General features: G+C 43.8%; 1 protein-coding gene across 7 annotated transcripts in view; it reads left to right on the plus strand.

The window, feature by feature from the left end:
• Positions 1–18,367, plus strand: part of DPF3 (double PHD fingers 3) — a 273,036-nt gene extending 254,669 nt beyond the window's left edge. For 6 of the 7 annotated variants that reach the window (XM_053266047.1, XM_053266004.1, XM_053265996.1 and 3 more), the window contains exons 9-11: positions 9,510–9,622; positions 12,671–12,752; positions 17,939–18,367. In XM_053266047.1, coding sequence (XP_053122022.1) covers positions 9,510–9,622; positions 12,671–12,752; positions 17,939–18,009 — 266 coding nt within the window. In that variant the 3' untranslated portion in view covers positions 18,010–18,367. Of the gene's footprint in view, positions 1–8,735; positions 9,623–12,670; positions 12,753–17,938 lie in introns of those variants that run through there. The other variant, XR_008310482.1, reaches the window with a different exon arrangement.
• Positions 18,368–18,595: the final 228 nt, after the last annotated feature.

Consider the following 18,595-nt stretch of genomic DNA (forward strand, 5'->3'; position numbering starts at 1 on the left):
AAATGAGAGAGGATGCATTTGGAACATTATCTTTCATTCATCAGCAAGAGATAGCATGCAGTACATGGGCAAAGAGTCATTCTGTGTAAGTATTACCTTTAGTCTGTCTATATTCTGGGCAGCACTACAAGGCATGCAATCATGATACCGCCCATTGGTAGAATACAAGAAAAATAACGGTGAGTCGGAGGCAAACATTTTATTGGATGCTAGCATTAGAAAGTTGTTTTAAGATGGATGTGTATTTATGGAAAATGCTGTTTAAGCATGCATTGTTTAAGCGGGGGGGGGGGGGGTTGGGGAGATCAACCAGTCTTCCACCCAATATTTTTAGCATCCATGACTGTGTCTTTTTTGCTTGGCTGCACATTTTGAAAGGGTTAGTGAGCTTGTGAGTTGATTGAAAGCTCTTTGGTGTGTGAACTGGCCTGGCTGGAAAGCCTGCAGCACATCATGAAAATTCCTGAGCCATGCAGGAGTTTTTCCCCATGATGAAGTTTGCTAAGGACATCATGAAAGCAAAAAGAGGATACAGCTGGAGCACTCGTAGGTTTGGGGTTCTGGTTGTTCATGCAGTCTGAACAGAAGCCTTTCTTCCCTTTTCTTAGTATGCATTCTCTGCCCTTTGCTTAACAAGCAACTATCTTTAAAATGTCTTCTATAGTGATCAATTTAGCACTGAAAGATCATCCTAGCATAATGGTGTTCTTCTGCTGGTAGTATAATGTACTTCAAGAGGTGTCTTGTAAGAGCACTTAGTGTAGCAGAGCTTAAATTCCAGTTATTTAGTTCTGTATTCCTGCAGTTAAATCCCCTTGTGTTTCATATCTGTACAATGCTTGAAGGCAGATTTCTTCCTTATTAGAATTAGTAAGTAGTCTAGCTGCCTTTTGCAACTGGCGATTCATTACCCACAGTGTTTTGCTTATTGTGATATGTATAAGTATGTATGTGTGTGTGTTTTCCAGAGGTCACTGTGACCTTATTCCCCCTCAGGAATTGTACAGTGCTGGGCACCTTTCCCCATACATTAACAAGCTGGTGCATCAATACAAGGTTATTCGAGTGCTTCCCCAGCACTTTTCATAGGCAAGGAGCAAGCATTTTGCCTAGCAACCCATAATGTCAAACATGGCCCGTCTGTTAAAAGGTGAAGCAGAGTATTAGCTATTTAGCCTAACAAGGAGAATTATAAGCAAGCCACGTTATCAACAGATCTCAGGCTAGGCTTCGATCTATAATTACCATGTGTTTGGATACAAACGTCAGCCCTGCATGTTTAATGCTGTGGCCGGATGCCCTAGTTTCTATTTATCACGGTTCCTCAGTTGTTGGAAGCTGGGGCAGTTACACCTCTGCTCCTGGCTGGTTAACTGGCTAACTACCAGTGTTGCCTACTTGTACATAATGGGTCATAACATTCTGCTGGGAGATCAATTGAACTGCATTTGAACTTATACCTGCCTACCTCTTGCACTTTGTCTTAGATGTTTCTCCTCTTGGACTGATCCGTTCTCTTTTGTGGTGTTCTCTGTGTTTTCTACCTCCTGAAGTGTGTGTCTTTATGAGAGGTGAAATCAACAAGAAATTCACAAATCTAAAAGCTGGTGAGGAGCAGATGAATGCTGGGCTCAACAGAATGCATGAATCCCACATTCATCCCACCAGATTTCTATAGTGTTCATGTATTAGCTTCATGTATTATGTTTCTGTCTTTTACTTTAGTGCACTATCTGAAATAGTCAGGGCAGACAACAATACTATAAAGCAGCCAGATTTGAAATACAGAATAAAATTGAAATTTAAAAGATTATCAGCTAAAACCACCTAATAGCTGCTTGTCCCTTGCCACTAAAAGCCAAATCAAACAATTGTTTGAGTGAGTCTGAATGTAACCTGGGGGATTCCTTGTGTAGATAATTCACTAGCCTCCCCAGGCCCTCAGCTCTGAATGTCACTTTATCAGAAGGACAGTGCATAGATGGTATAGTTAAGAGAGCATGATCATGGAGATGCTGATGGGACATACGATGGCATAGTTTTATAGGAAAGGTCTTACTCCAGTTATTAATATAAGTATTGATCTGTAAGTTTTGTAGTAGATTCTTATGTGTTTGATCTGTAAGAAACACAAATTAATACATATATTTAGAGTAAACTAATAATTTTCAACTTGGACTTTAACAAGCCTTTTAAAAGTGTGTTTTTTTCCTCCTTCAGATATGGAATATCCTTTCCTCATATCATAATGAACCACCATAATGAGCAGTTTTAAATGCTACACCATGGGATAGGTTAGCTATATTTCAAAGGCTAGATGTGAGCTGTAAGGACTGCTGTAAGGATCAAGTTGGTGGTGAGTGCTGGCAGGAACAGGTCCTGTTGATCTTCGTAATATAATCAATAGTATCTAGCTGTGTTTCAGCTCCCCCCTTATCTGCTGGTTTGATGGTGATTCTGTTATAAGGAAGTAAATGTTTTCCATTTCTGTCTAGATAGATTATGCCAAAGATTAGGCAATTGCAATTCAAACTAGGGATGTTCATGAACCTGTTTGGAGGCTCTTTTACGGGCCTCCGAACAGGTTCGAACCCTGGCTAGCTCAAAGGTTCGACAGCTGGGTGTGTGTGTGTGTCTGCCTTTAAGGGCGGGGGAGGATGCACTCCCCCCACCACTGTGTTTCCCCCACCGGCGCATGATTTCCAAAGAGCCCATCGGGGTGGCAGCATACTTCCCTTCCGCCCTGGTGCCCTGTTTACCGGATATAGTACTTCCGGGTATATCCGGTAAATGGGGCAACAGGGTGGCAGGGAGGTACGCTGCCTCCACAATGGGCTTTTTGGAAATTGTGTGCCGGCGGGCAAAACACAGTGGGGGGAGGAAGTGCATCCTCCCCTGACCTTAAAGGCACCCCACTCGCCGTCGAACCTAAGTACAAGAATGTCAAATATATCAATTTTTGATATTGAACCTAGGGTGCAGATCCCTCCCAATCATTTGAGGAGTTTCCTCTTCGTTTTTACTGTGTTTTCTGCCACCAAACCTAATAAGCCATATCATTAATCCTCAAAACATATTTCTCTCTCCCCAAAAGTGTCTTTCCTCTCCCTTCAAAAAATTTGTGAGGAGTTGTTCCTCAAGCTTTCCTCTATCTGTTGTAAATCTTGACCATAGGCAGCTGTGGTGTTTTTGGTTAATTGATTCCTTGATCCAGGCCAGCTCTTGAATGGGGCTTTAGTTACTTGTATTCCAGTCCTGGAGTATAGGCAGGGCTAACAAACAGCCAGTAGCAAGAGCACTGAAAAGCAGTCTGTACTTGCCTCTCTGTACATAATCATAATATCTATTTCTTTAATATTCCTGATTCCACTCCACTGCCTTGTCTTTGCTTGCATACCACAACTCTTTCCCTTGTATTCTACAGCAGCTCTCTTTGATATGTGAGACTTCAGATAAATGAATAGAAAACTTGTGATTCCCTCATACCCAACAGAAGCTTCTATAATCATCTCATCAAGTTAAAGGGTCAACAATGACACAGTTCAGACGTCATGTGGAATCATAGTTTGCAAACAAGCCAGTGTATGAAACTGAGATTGAATTCCAGTTTCATATCTTGGCTTTTTCAGAAACTCTGCTTAGAATAAATTGGGATTTGTTGACAAATCAGTGTTTTCTAAACCTGGACCAAGATTTTGCAACTACTTCTCCTTGATTGGAAAAGGAAACAGGGACATGGTTTCATGTGATGTCTGAACTGGGCCTATATGTCTTTTGATATCTATGCATTGTTTTTGTCAGAAATGTATCCACTGAGTGAGAACTACTTTTTTCATTTGTTTTTAACCAGAAATTTTCTTACTGTAAAAACCAAAGTCTCATTGTTTAAATGGAAGTGGACATACCATAAATGAAAAAGACTTTTTTAAAAATTTTGGGGTAAATTGAGGCTCTAGGTAGGGTGGTGCACCCATCAGCCCAGCCCATTGTGAAGAGATTCAAATCAGGACCTGTGTCCGGACCAGAAGCAAGAAATTAAATTGAGCCTAGTGTCAGACTGAAGGCAGCATTGTAGAACAAACAGACAATATACAAAAGCAATGTTGATGTGACATGTTTGTATTAAGATTTCAAGGATATTTCTTAGGAACTATAGTGAAGACAGATGAGTCTTCTATAGATCATTAAAATAGTTCCAAAGCAATAAATAGATAGCACAACATGAATTCCCCCCCCCCCCAACTGTGTTTGTGCTTTCCATAATTCAAGAGCATCCTTAAAACTATACGGTAGTGACAGCAACAGTAGAAAGAAAGCCCTAAGTTAACAAATTCTATATTTAAAAGTTTCAAGGGAGAGGTATTCTAATGCTAAGTATGAGAACAGAAGATAAATGATCCACTTACTATTAAAGTCACTAGCATTTCCTAGAGCATTGCATAAAGCTTTGGAAATTAAAACTAAATCACCTAAGAAGGCCATTTCCTATGGGACCATAGCTCAGTGGTAGAGCATTTGCTTTGCATGTTGAAGGTTAAGGTTCAATCCCTACAGTCTCCAGGTAGGGCTTGAAGAGACTTGAAACCTCAGAGAGACACTGCAAATAATTGGAGACAACACTAAGCTAGATGAACCAACGGTCTGACTTGTACTGTATAAGACAGCTTCCTATGTTCTTAAAAATACATCTTCCACTACCATGTTTATACCTTATTGATCACTGGTCGGTTGTGCATTGAATTGCATGAATGTGATTTCTGCTGACTAATTAGATGTGATACCATTAAAAAGAAGAATATCGGCTCCAGTTAGGTATGTCTAACGGGGGAAAACATGGGGGCTGTTCACATGATGGTGTGCGAGCGCAGTCGGGCAGGCGGGTGGGAAGGCTGGGTTCAACCTACCTTTCCCCAGGCAGCTGCTTGCAGCCCTGAAGGTGCTCAAGCCATGCGCCCGCACAACCAGCATTGCTGGGAGTAGTGTGGGCAAACAAAGGCCTGGACTTGTTGTTCCAGCCTCCAGAGCGCCTACAATGCACCATGCAACATGTGCAATGCATTGGGCGATTCCTCCAAGAGACGGGCAATCTAGGCACCTGTCTCTGTGTGTGACCGGGCTGGAAGCAGCTTGGCACACACACACATGAGCAAGCAGCCTGGGTTAAGGGAGCTCTTGCTCCCTTAAACTCGGCTAGCAGCCGGGCTAAAAAGCTGGGCTAGGCGATGCTGGCTCAGTCCTGGCAGTTCTCATATGCAGCCTAACCCAGGCTGGGTTAGGCTGCACGTGAGAACAGCTTCATGGTTTATTTTATTACCAATATATATTTTCCCCATCCTCCAGGGACTGGCTGACATCCAGATAAAGTCACTCAACAGTATTACCCCTGAGTTACTTGAAAGAAGTACTTAATTTCAATAGGACTTCCAACAAGTCCTAAATTCCAACAATTTAGTCAGGATGTCAGCCAGTGTCTTCACTGAAACTAGCAATTCTGAAGAGCAAACTACAACCCAAAGAGCAGACCAACAGTGGGGGCAGGATCACTCTGCAAAGTACAGATTGTCTATAAACCTGTAAAAATAATATACTTAAAAGATGCGAATTGTTCATGGGTTAACTGAAGTGTTTTTAAAGGTACACAAACACAAGTTGTACATTGAAAAATGTCATTGTATCAAATGTATCATATAAGAGTTGGTTTGCCGCCTCCTCATAGAAGAGCTAAGATTACATCCTCCTCTACAGCTAGATGACAACCACTGGGCACAATACTGGGAAAGAGCATGGTGACTGCACATTCACTTGTTAGACTGAATAGTGCCCTTGGCAAAGAGTGTCTTCATCACACCCCATGGGTCATTCAACAAACAGCGAGTCACCAAACTCAGCTGGGGACCCCCTTCAGGTAGGCATCCTGGGCAACTGCCCAGCTCACCCACCCCTAATTTTGGCCCTGCTTAGGAGGAAGATGATGTCAGAAAAGAGTTGACACAGCTTCTCTTTGGCATCTCCTGAGTGTGGACTTTGTTCCCTCTGCATTGAAGAACTGCTTTGTCAGCCTGCGCCTTCAAGGCCTCTTAAGGAGGCACCTCTTAGACTCTGGAGAATCATGGTGCTCTCAGTTCCCTACCTCGTGCTGAAGTACCATTTTAGATAAGTTAGGACTTATCATAATATGCCTAACAATTATCATCCACCTAGGGCTATTATAAGGATGGAGAGAGAGAGAGAGAGACCATGCCAATCTGCAAACTCAGCAAAAACTCCCTGTCAGTCAGTGATTGATGAACATTCATAACAATTCTCAGCAGCAAGCTACTTGTGGAAGCCTTGAAAATTGGGGTGGGCAGTTGGACAGGCACATTCAACCAAATCTCAGCTTGAAGTGCCCCCCACCTGTGTATCTTATGGATGAACAAGAGGACAGAAGTCTTCATCAGGTCCACCCAACCTAAGCTCCCCACCCTTGAGTTTCTGCTGCATGAGGCTGGCTAGAGAGGTAGGGCTGTTCTCTAGTGGCAGGCATTGGGTGGCCAGCAAAACACCATCATGCTGCCTCACAGCTCTCTCCATAGCTCACCTAGCAGAACCTCATCCTTGCTGCCAATTTGCAAAAGAGAGGAATAATAGATTTATTTCTTGAAGTAAATGGGTAAGCGGGGTGTTGGGGTGGTTTTTTTTAAAAAAAATCTGAATTAATCTGATCTCTTGTTTGGAGACAGTATTGATTCAGCTTAGGATGTCTGTTGGTTCTGGCTGAGAGTACATGGCCACAATTAATCTTGCAGTGGAGAATTCACTAATGAAGAAGCACAAATGAGCTGTGTTAAGGTCATTAGTGGTCATTGGATGTCTGCATATAGCAATTGCTCCTGACCTTAATGTCATTTCTGGTAATTAGGATTTCATAATTAATGACAAGCACTTAAAAAAAGTGTGTGTGTGTGTGTGTGTGTGTGTGTGTGTGTGTGTGTGTGTGTGTTAGGAGGCAAGCTCTTTTATGAGAACTGCATTCATTTTCTGCCAAACATACAGTACTAATGCTACACCTTCAGAAAGGGGAGCTCTAAAGGAATTCCTTCACGGAAAACTCTGAAATGCTGGGGCCACTGTAAACCCATGGAAGTCTGGATATAGCTGCAGATAATGACTCCAGAGACTAAATCCACATGACATCTCAGCAAAAGTTGCCACTGAAACACCACGTAAAGTGAAACTCGAAGCAAATTTGGGTGTTAGGTGATATTTGAGGAACTTCAAAGGAAGCAAAAATTTAAAAAAAAACCTATAAAAACCTTTCAGGAGGGTTCTGCACATCATTAAGGTGTCACTCAGTTTCACCCAAAGCAAAATTTGAAGCAAAATTGGATATTCTTCCTCAGGTGAAACATTTGAGGCATTTTGAGGGGAGCAAACACCTTTCATGAAACCTAGCAAAATTCAACAGGAATTTCACACATCCCTATGTAAGCTGAAATGGCTGAATATGGTTATTTTTACAGAAACTGCTGCTTTGATCAGAAAGATAAGGAGTTGTTTACTGAACTGGATTGAGCTGTGGGTAGGATATTAAACCCCAGGAAATATTGAGGGAAGGCTTCACTGATTTAGGAAGGACCATTTTTCACATGATTATGAAACTGCTACCCCTGTGTAGCATGTAATGTTCATGTATCTTTCTCTCTTTTGAATCAGTTGCACATTCCATTGTCACAAAATCAAAATGTATTGCCAACAGAAAGGTGGTACACAAATGTGCTACTTGTCTACATTTCATTGTACAGATCATCACTGATTGCTAAAAATCTTGCAAGGTGGCAGTGGGCATGCTTCAAGGCAACATGAAGTGATTGCACTGTTGCACTAAACCAGTGAGAGGTCTACTTCTCCTTTACATTATATTGCTAGAAGCCATGTGATCACAGGAATCGAGGGGTGGTAAATGCAAAATGCAGAATACACTCAAAACAATCTGGAACTCAATATTTTGTGTAAGCATGCATGGACAGGCAAAAGAAGAAGATAAAAAAGTAGCAGGGCATGTTAAATATCTGGACTCAAATGTAAGGTAACCTGCCCCCAAATAGCACAAAGTTGGTCATACTTGGAAGCAATTGTTTGGAAGATCCCTTTGCCAGGTTTGTGTTCATGATGACTCTGCAGTGACATCTATATCTATATCTATATCTATATGATAAAAGGGCAATAAAGGTCTTATGTGGCCCAGAAGTGGTCCCTTTGACTTCAGGAACTCTACCCCGAGGCCCAAAGAAGATAGGACACACAGTCCCTTGTATCTTTTCCATGACATTTTTTAAACTAAGAGCAGCTGCAGGACCTTGCATGGCTGAGCAGAGAACAAGTAGGTAGGACAGAAGACTGCTTAACAGTTTGGTGCCAAAATTTGCCTCTTGGCTGCTTTTCTACCCACAAGGGAGTCACATTTTCTTCCCAGTTGCTGACTGGCAAATGACAGTAAGTCTCAAGAAATACAGAGATACATGCTGAACCCATGTAAATACCTGAAATCATATGTTGTATGCACACACAAGTATTTCATTTGTCTGCAATGACACATGTTTATTTCTGCACATGTTAACCAGGGAAAGTAGATGTATGTTTTCTGAGGAAGGTCTATATTGTGTATATGCAGGCAGCCTGAAATATGGGAGGTGACTGGGAAGGAAATGTTGCCATTATCTCAGTGGTCTACTGTTGTCTTTCTTGTTTTGCAGAAGGAACACTGATCCTACTTTTGGTTTGTTTGTTTGTATCTTTCCCCTCCAGAACCCCTCATTGCTGATCCTGCTACCGTAGTGCTGCTGTTTTGCAAAGCTGGAGTCAACACGCATGTAGGGGAGGGGGCTAGAGTCCTGGCAGCTGTCCTTCCCCAATAGATGTGACTGTGATGCTAGCTTTCCTTCATTTATTCTTTTTGTAGGGTTTTATTTATTTATTTATTCTGTGGGTTGCTGGGTGGCGTTTTTTGTTTGTTTGTTTGTTTGATCCTGGAAGGTTAGCTGTGCAGTTTGGTTTCTTCTGTGCGAACCAACCTTGGTAGTGCAGAGCTCTTAAAAATACAACTCAGCCCTTCAAAAGTTGGCAGGGAATACATTCTTATTGAAGCCATGTGTTTCAATCACGTTAAGTTAGTCTTCAAGAAAAAAAATAATCCACTGATTTCTTAGGAAGCAGAATAGGTTACTTCTTCCTTATTCTTATTTTTTCGTGTTTTATATATATATATAAAAACCACACAAAATGTTTTTAAGAGCTCTGAATAAATCTGCTTTGCCAATGAGGGAGCGGGCAGGGATGACTTTGATTTTCTCTTGTGCCCGGCAGCAAAAGGGTTAATGCCTGCTTTCCTCTTTGATATCCATTAGTTTGGAGCCCATGTTGTGATTGGTCCATGTCCATGTGTGTTTTGTTCCTGAATTTTATGACTTTGATTAAAAGACCAATCCAAGGCACACTTCATTAAGGATGGGCATTTCCTGTTTTTCCAGGTCACCCAACCTGCTTGCAATTCACAGCAAATATGACTGAGGCTGTCAAAACCTATCAGTGGCAATGTATTGAGTGCAAATCCTGCAGCCTTTGTGGGACCTCTGAGAACGACGTAAGTTCCTCTTTATTATCATTAAACTGGATTAGCACTTCTTTGAAGGGTGTCACAAACCAATCTATACCATGCACCTTCTAAAAGGGTTATTCATTCAATCTCAGCAGTTTTAAGCAGCAGGAAAAGTGCCAATTCTTTGATCTATTCTTCTCTGTGCACATATACACATATTCTCTCTCTCCCTCCCTCCCTCCCTCCCTCCTGTGCCCTTTAAAATTGATTTAACTATTATGTGGGATCACGTAAAATGACCACATGGTACATATGGATTGAGATGATGACATCGGCAGTTTGTGGCAACATGCATCCTTCCTATCTGAAGGGAACTTTGTCTAATAAAGAACACCCTTCTCTGAAGAACACTGCCCCACCTTTCACCAATGCTGCTGCGATGGTTCAAAGAATATGGGCCAATGACTTTTATAGGGGATCCTTTATCCTTCTCAGGATACAAACACTTCTTGGCAATAAATAGAGCAAAGTATGAGAGACACACACTGCCACTGCCAATTTTCCAGATTTCCAACTCATAAGAGGGTATAAGAGAAAGCCTATATCCCATTCTTTCCCTTAAACTATACACAAGATGAGGCCCTCAGTCTCAGGAAATCTCTACCCTCAAGTCTTGCAAAGGGCTCCCTACATAGTGTACCAGAAGGCGCCACATCCCCTGGGAGTTCTCCACACAGCAGGCTTTACCATGAGTTTTCTGGGAGGCTTTACTGCAAACTGAAAGTTATCCCAAAAACCCAATGCAAAAAGTGGATCTTTTTTACCCCTGATATACAGTAAATCGGGATGCACTCTAACACACAGTTAAAAACACAAATTGTGTGTGAAGTGCTCCCCGATAGCTTGCAGGGACTTCGGGGTAAATCAGCCCTATATGTGGATGCATCCCCTCCATTCCGGAGGAGATGCGAGCTAAAGGGCTTTAAAAGTCCTGGCCCAGTGCAAACTCTGCCCAGAGAACAAGGGAATCAAGGGTAATATGCATAATAGACTCTCATGATGCAAGACAATGATAGTAGGCCTATAGTTTTCAATCTGGATGAATTTCAATGTGTGTGGACTTGGATTTTGATACCCAATAGCAGCCCAACCTCAGCATAGTGAGCATAAGTATAGATGCATCATTGGGCTGTAGGCAATGGGATCTCTTTGCAATGTTGATGAATGCAAGGTAAAGTAGAGAAACACGGATAAATTGCCATGGGTAATTTATACCCATGTAAAAGATTTAGAAACAGCAGATCTGAGGATGATAAGAACATAAGAACAGCCCTGCTGGATCAGGCCCAAGGCCCATCTAGTCCAGCATCCTGTTTTGCACAGTGGCCTACTAGATGCCACCGGAAGCCACAGGCAGGAGTTGAGGGCATGCCCTCCCTCCTGCTGTCACTCCCCTGCAACTGGTACTCAGAGGCATCCTGCCTTTGAGGCTAGAGGTGGCCCACGGCCCTCCCACTAGTAGCTGATGATAGACCTCTCCTCCATAAAGTTACCCAAACCCCTCTTAAAGCCATCCAGGTTGTTGGCTGTCACCACATCTCGTGGCAGAGAATTCTACAAGTTGATTATGCATTGTGTGAAAAAATACTTCAATTCGTTGGTCCTAGATTTCCTGCCAATCAATTTCATGGGATGACCCCTGGTTCTAGTGTTATGTGAGAGGGAAAAGAATTTCTCTCTGTCCACTTTCTCCACACCATGAATGATTTTATAGACCTTTATCATGTCTCCCCGCAGTCATCTTTTTTCTAAACTAAATAGCCCCAGGTGTTGTAGCCTTGCCTCATAAGGAAGGTGCTCTAGGCCCCTTATCATCTTGGTTGCCCTCTTCTGCACCTTTTCCACTTCTACAATGTCCTTTTTTAGATGTGGTGACCAGAATTGCACGCAGTACTCCAGGTGTGGCCGCACCATAGTTTTGTATAAGGGCATTATAATATTAGTCGTTTTATTTTCAATCTCCTTCTTAATGATCCCTAGCATGGAATTGACCGTTTTCACAGCTGCCACACATTGAGTCGATACTTTCAACAAGCTGTCCACCCTGACCCCAAGATCCCTCTCTTAATCAGTTACCGACAGCTCAGATCGGTAACTGACCAGGATGATAGGACTTTATTACCACTCCCAGGCCTTCCTTTTCTCCCTTCTTGAAGCTATTTGTGTAGTTTTTCTTACTGTATTTCTTATCTGTTCCAATCACACACCGTCTTTTTTTTTTTTTAATGGAAGGGAGATTTCAAGGAGGATAATAATAGGCAACTTTTTAAAAAGGACATTAAAGATTTACTAAAGCCTCTATTGCTTGGGCAAGAAAGGTCTGCATCTTTGATAAGCTAGAAGAAGCCCACCCCACCCTAATTGATGGTGTGTGTGTGTGTTGTTGTTGTTGTTGTTGTTGTTGATGTTGATGATGATGCTAGGTCATGTCATGAGCTCAATAGAGTTTTTTACATTTGAAAAGCAACATGCATGTCAGTGATGTGCAGGAAACAAGCCTATTAAAAAGGAGATCAGAAGGAAAGGCTTTTTCGGAAAGAAGGAACAATGTTCATGTCCCAACCCACACATATTTATGTGTTTATTTGATGTCTTATTTTTACAATTTCAAGTTGTAAGAAGAGAGGAGAGCTGACTTGTGGTAGCAAGCATGACTTGTCCCCTTAGCTAAGCAGGATCTGCCCTGGTTGCATATGAAAGAGAGACTAGAAGTGTGAGCACTGTAAGATATTCCCCTCAGGGGATGGAGCCGCTCTGGGAAGAGCAGAAGGTTTCAAGTTCCCTCTCTGGCTTCTCCAAGATAGGGCTGAGAGAGATTCTAGCCTGCAACTTTGGAGAAAGCCACTGCCAGTATGTGAAGACAATATTGAGCTAGATAGACCAATGGTCTCACTCAGTATATGGCAGGTTCCTGTGTTCCTTCCTATGTTCTTAAATTAATAGTACCCAAATGTGCATGCTTATGGGACTACCTTCAACTGGTATGAGCAATGACCATCTTTTCTCTCTCTTTTCCTTACAATTCTTGATCAGGACCAGCTGCTCTTCTGTGATGACTGTGACCGTGGCTATCACATGTATTGTTTAAACCCACCAGTTTCTGAACCCCCTGAAGGTAACATTGCCTGGAATATCTACATAGGGAACGACAGGCATATCTATGGGGAGGAGTGGGGATTTGCAAAGCAGGCCTTTGTTGGTATGGTGAAGATATGGTGATATGGTGAACAGAAACGATAGACGATAGTCTCCTCTACCTTCCAAATTTGTGTAGAGGAATTGAATTTTGGCAGATGTGACTTCTCATTCCCTGTAGCACTCTGACATGACTGGCTGCATCTGCTTAAACTCCCTCTTCTACACACCTGCTGTAAAGGTATAGGAAATCTTTGCTACCTACATTGCATCATGTCAGTGTAGGTCAGAAGCATGAGGCTCAGAATCAAAGTGTACTGAAGAGTGCAGGGCCGCCACCACAAAAGCAGACCCGAAAGCCACTTCCTGCTTCTTTCAGGTTCTTAGATCCTGTTCAATTAAAAGCAACCTTATTAGATCTGTCATACAGCTAAGAGAGTCCTCAAAATAATTTGCTTTTCTTTCCACTGAAGTTATGGATTTGCACTTTGGAACACAAAGCGTTGTGTTCAGTAGTTATCTCAGTGTGATGCACATGGATATTTCCATGAGCAGGAAACATGTAAACATGTTTGGATTTGGAATGTTACCTGGGCAAGAAGGTATTAACGCCCATACTAAGAAAGTCCAGCAGAGAAAAGCCCTGCAGCCAAGACTGGGAATCTCTTGGTGGAGTGAGAAAGGGGGAGTTTAGAAATGTTCAGTTAGAAAGCAGTTAGAGTTCAGTTGTTGAAGTGAGCAGTTGGAAGTGAAGGTTCACTGTGTAAAAGTGTCTGAGGGACAGCCTAGTGAAAAGGCTGGAGGGAAAGAACAAAGTGTTGTCCTATATAACATGTGTATAAAGCAGAGGTACATCTGTAAGAGCTGCGGAGTGTATGTAAAGCTTCTGTAATAGTTAAAACAATAGAACTGTGACTAAGCATGTAAACTACCCTACTTTCTAAGTAGAGAACCGAGCTAACATCAGAACTTATAATTAATCAACTTTTATTTTATTCAGCTTTAAAGAATCTGTGAGGCTATTCTCGCAATGGGAGAAAACTGGGCTAAAGGAGCCCAGCCTGGTTTTTTCCCATTGTGACAACCACCGGGCCTGCGGGCGAGCCCGGTGGTTCTCTGGTGGCTAGCCCGCCAAAGAAGCCGCCCCTTTAAACGGGGTTAGCAGAGCAATCACTCCTCTAACCCCGTTTTCCCAACCGTGAGTTGCCACAGGGTGGCTCTGTGCTGCGACGACCCGCGAGGCGACCCCCTGCTGGGAGGCTGAGATGAGCCCCTTGGTGTCAGGGGTCTCCCCAAGATACCCCGTGCACTCGTGTGGGGTATCCTGGGACTTCCACAGGCCAGGCGGTCCCTAATCCCTGCAGCCGCTACTGGCTCCATGACAGAGCCAGTAGTTGTGTGGGCAGCCGATCCCACTGCCCAGCAACGAGCGGTGGTAGAGAATTCAACCAGAGGTACAGCCTCTGTGAATAACCGATTCTGTACCCCCATACCGGCAACACCATGTTGCCGCAGCAGAAGACCATTATACACTTAGATCCTGTATAGTCATAAGCCCTTATTCGCATATAATGTTCAGCACTCATACAATGAGTGTACAGTAGACACAGGTACAGATTTTCACATGTTATATTGAATGCAGATACAAAAGTACACTATCTGTACCATGCATTTGAAGGGCCTGTATCCAGGTTAACTTTTAAAATGAACCCAGGTTCAGTCATTCATACAGACATATGTACGAGGGTACAGACTTCTGTACACTCATACAGCATAATGTCTGAACTGGGCTATACAGAGACTCTAAAGAGTGGCAGTGAAATAAAGGAATGCTGAAAGGAAAAAAAAATCATAAAATAAATTGAAATAAGTACATTCTAGAAACCCCCCACATGACAGCTCACTTTCAGTTTCAACCCAGTAGAAAGAAAATCGAGTTCAGGTGACAGACTATGAAAAGGTAACCTGTGAGATGGGGGAGGATTTAGCTCTCCTCGCTCACATGCCCCGTTTGCTCTTAAAATAGCCCTCTCCCACTTTGTACATAGTTCAGGCAGACCCAGGTTTAAAACCAATGGATCTGCCACCATCATGCATATTAGAGCTTCAATTAAGGGCACTGAAAACCATCCCAGCCCAGAAAGAGTTTGCAAGGGAAAGCCCCAGCATAGCTGTTCAGAAACAAGCCCCTGATGTATTTCAGAATAACTTCTACTGAGAAAGGGGTTATCTTTACAATTCTGAAATGATTAAATAAAATAAGTATATCAAAAACCTTTCAGCACTATGACTTGTCTTCATGATCAAAGCAATATGTAGGGATGTGCACGGAACTGCGGAGCTGCAGTCCGGCACTGGGGTGGGGGTTCCTTTAAGGGTGGGGAGAAGGTGTACTTACCCCTCCTGCCGCTTTTCTCCTGCCAGCGTGCATTTTTTGGTAAGCATTTGTGGCGGCAGGATACCTACCTGCCGCCCCTTCCCCCTCTCGGCAGCAAAAGGCTTCAGAAAGCCTTTTGAGCATGTGCACGCCGAGCACGCGCATCACATCTCCACGATGTGCGCACATGCGACATGCAGGGGGAAAGTGGTGGGAGCGTTAAGTACACCCTCCCCCAGTCCTTAAAGGAACTCCCACACCGGCATTCGAACCGCTGAACCGCCCCATGATCGGATCGGTTCAGAGGCCTGTAGAATAGCCTCTGGACCAGTCCGTGCACATCACCAGCAATGTGTACTTACCAGATTGCCGAGCTTTTCACACTCATTCAGAGGGGCTATTCTCACGACCAGCAAAAATTGGGTTAGGAGAGCCTAGCCCGATTTTTACTGGTCGTGTAAACCACCGGCCTCTCAGGTGAGCCCGGTGGTTTACAAGCGGGTAACCCGCTTAATTGCCCCTGCCCTTAGCTGAGGTTAGCAGCACGAGTGCTCTGCTAACCTCATCTTTGTGCTCATGCGTTGCTACGGTGTGGCTCCACGCCGTGGCAACTCACAAGTAGATCCCTGACCAGGAGGCTAAAAAGCAGCCTCCCGGCTTGGGGATCTCTCCAGTATGACCTGCGTGCTCACACAGGGCATGCTAGAGCTTCCAGGGGCCATTCGGCCCCTGATCCCCGCAAACCCCACCGGCTCCATAACGGAGCCGGGAGTTGTGTGAGTGGCCCCTGCGGCCACCCAGGGCTGCTTCCCTGCTTGTCTGCGGGGAGAACAGGCTTAGCTTGCTCTCCCCACAAACCCCATTCAGTCTCTTCTCATTGATCATGAGAAGAGCCTCACTGTGTGTTGTGTGGGCTGCAAAAAACCTCCGGATCCCAGATTTTCACTGACATTTAACTGGAATGATTGATCTGAGATCAGAACTCTGTTGGCCGATCCCAGTTAAATGTCAGTTGGCTGCAGTGTGAATCTGGGGTCCGGAGGTTTTTTTGGAACCTGCACAACATATTCTGTGGGAGCACTCATGGCTTAGTGATCTGGGATTTGCCAGTAAGCACATTTTGCTTTGATGATTATGAGAAAAAGCCTTTTCTATACGTGTATTTATATGTGTACACACATATAAATACACAATAAAAGTTCTTCTGAAATACATCAGGGGCTGGTTTCTCAACAGGGGCTTTCCCTTGCAAACTCTTTCTGCTTATATGACTCATGTCATCTGTGCTGGTAAAACATTGGAATGATCCAACAAAATAGCTTAAGAACAACACATGGAGACTGTTCTCACAAGCAGCCAAGATCAGGCTAGGGCAGCTGAGACCAGGTTTGGCTGCCTGTGGGAACCGCTGGCAGCCAACCAGCAACCTGTGGTGCCTCAGTGGCAAACCAAGCTCAGAAGCTGAATTCTTAAACGAAATTAAGGGAGCAAGCACCCCCTTAACCCTGTTTACCCGACCATGTGTCGGCACCTGCTGCTTTCACTGATGGGTGCCAGCCCATCGCTGAGGAGACCCCCACAATGTACCGCACACTTGTGCAGTGCATTGTGGGATTTCTGGGGTCTGGGACGACACGTCCTGACCTTCCACGCTGCCCATGGCAGCCACGACTGGGCACATGATCCACATGCCTGGACTCCCCACCTGGATTGTCTGCGGGGAAGGTGAGCTTCTGCTGCTTTCCCCACCACCCGCCCTCATGCCCTCTCATCCAATCGTGAGAAAGGGCTCATGTACTAATAGCTAAGATCCTGAAAATACTGATGCTATTCACATGAGCATGCAAAACTGGACTAAGGAAGCCCAGCCTGGTTTTGCACACTTGTGTGAACCACTGGGATCGTGCCTGGTCCCGGTGGCTACATGGCAGCAAACCCACCTGTTGAGCCACCTAGTTAAATGAGGTTTAGAGAGCGAGCCTCATTTCATTGATCGTGCGTCTGCCGTGGTTGCTTGTAGCCGTGGTGGGCACACTCAGGGGTGGGGTGTCCCAGTAATGCACTGTGCACTTGCACAGGGCATTATTGGGGCTCCAGGGGACAGGGCAATACACAGTGGTGTGTCCTGGCACCCCAACCCACGGACCTGCAGGGGAAGCCATGGGTGAGCCACTGCTTGTCTGGGCGGGCAATCTGCCCACGCAGGGATCAGCAACCGATCGTTTGTGGGGAAGGTAAGCTAAACCCTCCTTCTCCTCAGACAGCCCTGGAGCGCTTCTCTGTGATCATGAGAAGAGCTCCACTGTCTTGTATATTAAAACTAACTCTTAGGGCCAGACTAATAGAAGACCTTGGAGATCCAATTTTGATTGGAGCAGTGGCACTGGTGGAGTGTATGTGTGTGGGGTGGTGGTCATATTTTCAATGAAAATTGAAGTCCCCATTTTCTGTTTTAAAGTAAAAATTAAAACTGGATCTTTCACATCTTGTATAGTTTAGTTCTCTGTATATATAAAAATCCCATGTAGCAAAATATGTCAAATGTGTCTACATATATACACAGAGAAATGTGCACTTTTATTATCTTCACCTATGGTGATTTAAATGAATTAAAGTTATTTTCTGCCCCAAAGTGTTTTCCCTGCAGGAAATGTGTAATGTGAAAAATGGACCTCTTGTGCAACACTATTTAAATAGCAATCCTATTTTTCCTGCCCTCTGATTGTCTGCACGTTGAGATGTCCACTGGATCATTTTTGAATCTGAAGGCTTATTGTCTTTATTTGCAGGGAGCTGGAGTTGTCATTTGTGCCGAGAACTACTCCGAGAGAGAGCATCAGCCTTTTGCTTCCAGCCCTAAAAGGGTCTCAAGAGACCAGGATTAGTCTTGTTCCTGGACTTATGGCACCAGCGCACAATTGTCATCCACCACCTAAGGATATGTGTAACCACAAACACATCCCTACACACGTGAAAGAGAATGGACATTCACAGAAGTGACTTGTGGTGTTTGCTATCCATGGGGAAGATTTCACAAATATTGTACCTCCTGGGTTCTACTAGAAGGGGCACACTTTTTTTTTAATGTTCCAGATGGATTCTGTCCACTGCAGTGCATGATTGCAATTGTACTTTAATAGATTCACATGTGTTATGATAATGGGGGAGGGGGGAAACTGTTGTAACTTTTAATATTCAGAATTTTACATTGTGTGGCATTGGGCTTTTTGTTTGATCTTCCATCCCCACCCCCACCCCCAAAGAGAAGTAATTGTGTTATCTTCACAACCATTCTCAATGCAGGGCTGCGGTGAAGATACTGAGCAGTACCACTCACCCCAGGTTTCTAACAGGAACTTCCTTCTTCGAAGCACATGTTTTGATGTAGGGGGCCCTTGAAGGATACAGTATCTCAATTCTTTCTGTCATTAAAAATAAAACCTAAA

Source organism: Hemicordylus capensis, chromosome 1, assembly GCF_027244095.1.
Source record: "Hemicordylus capensis ecotype Gifberg chromosome 1, rHemCap1.1.pri, whole genome shotgun sequence".
Classification (NCBI taxonomy): domain Eukaryota; kingdom Metazoa; phylum Chordata; class Lepidosauria; order Squamata; family Cordylidae; genus Hemicordylus; species Hemicordylus capensis.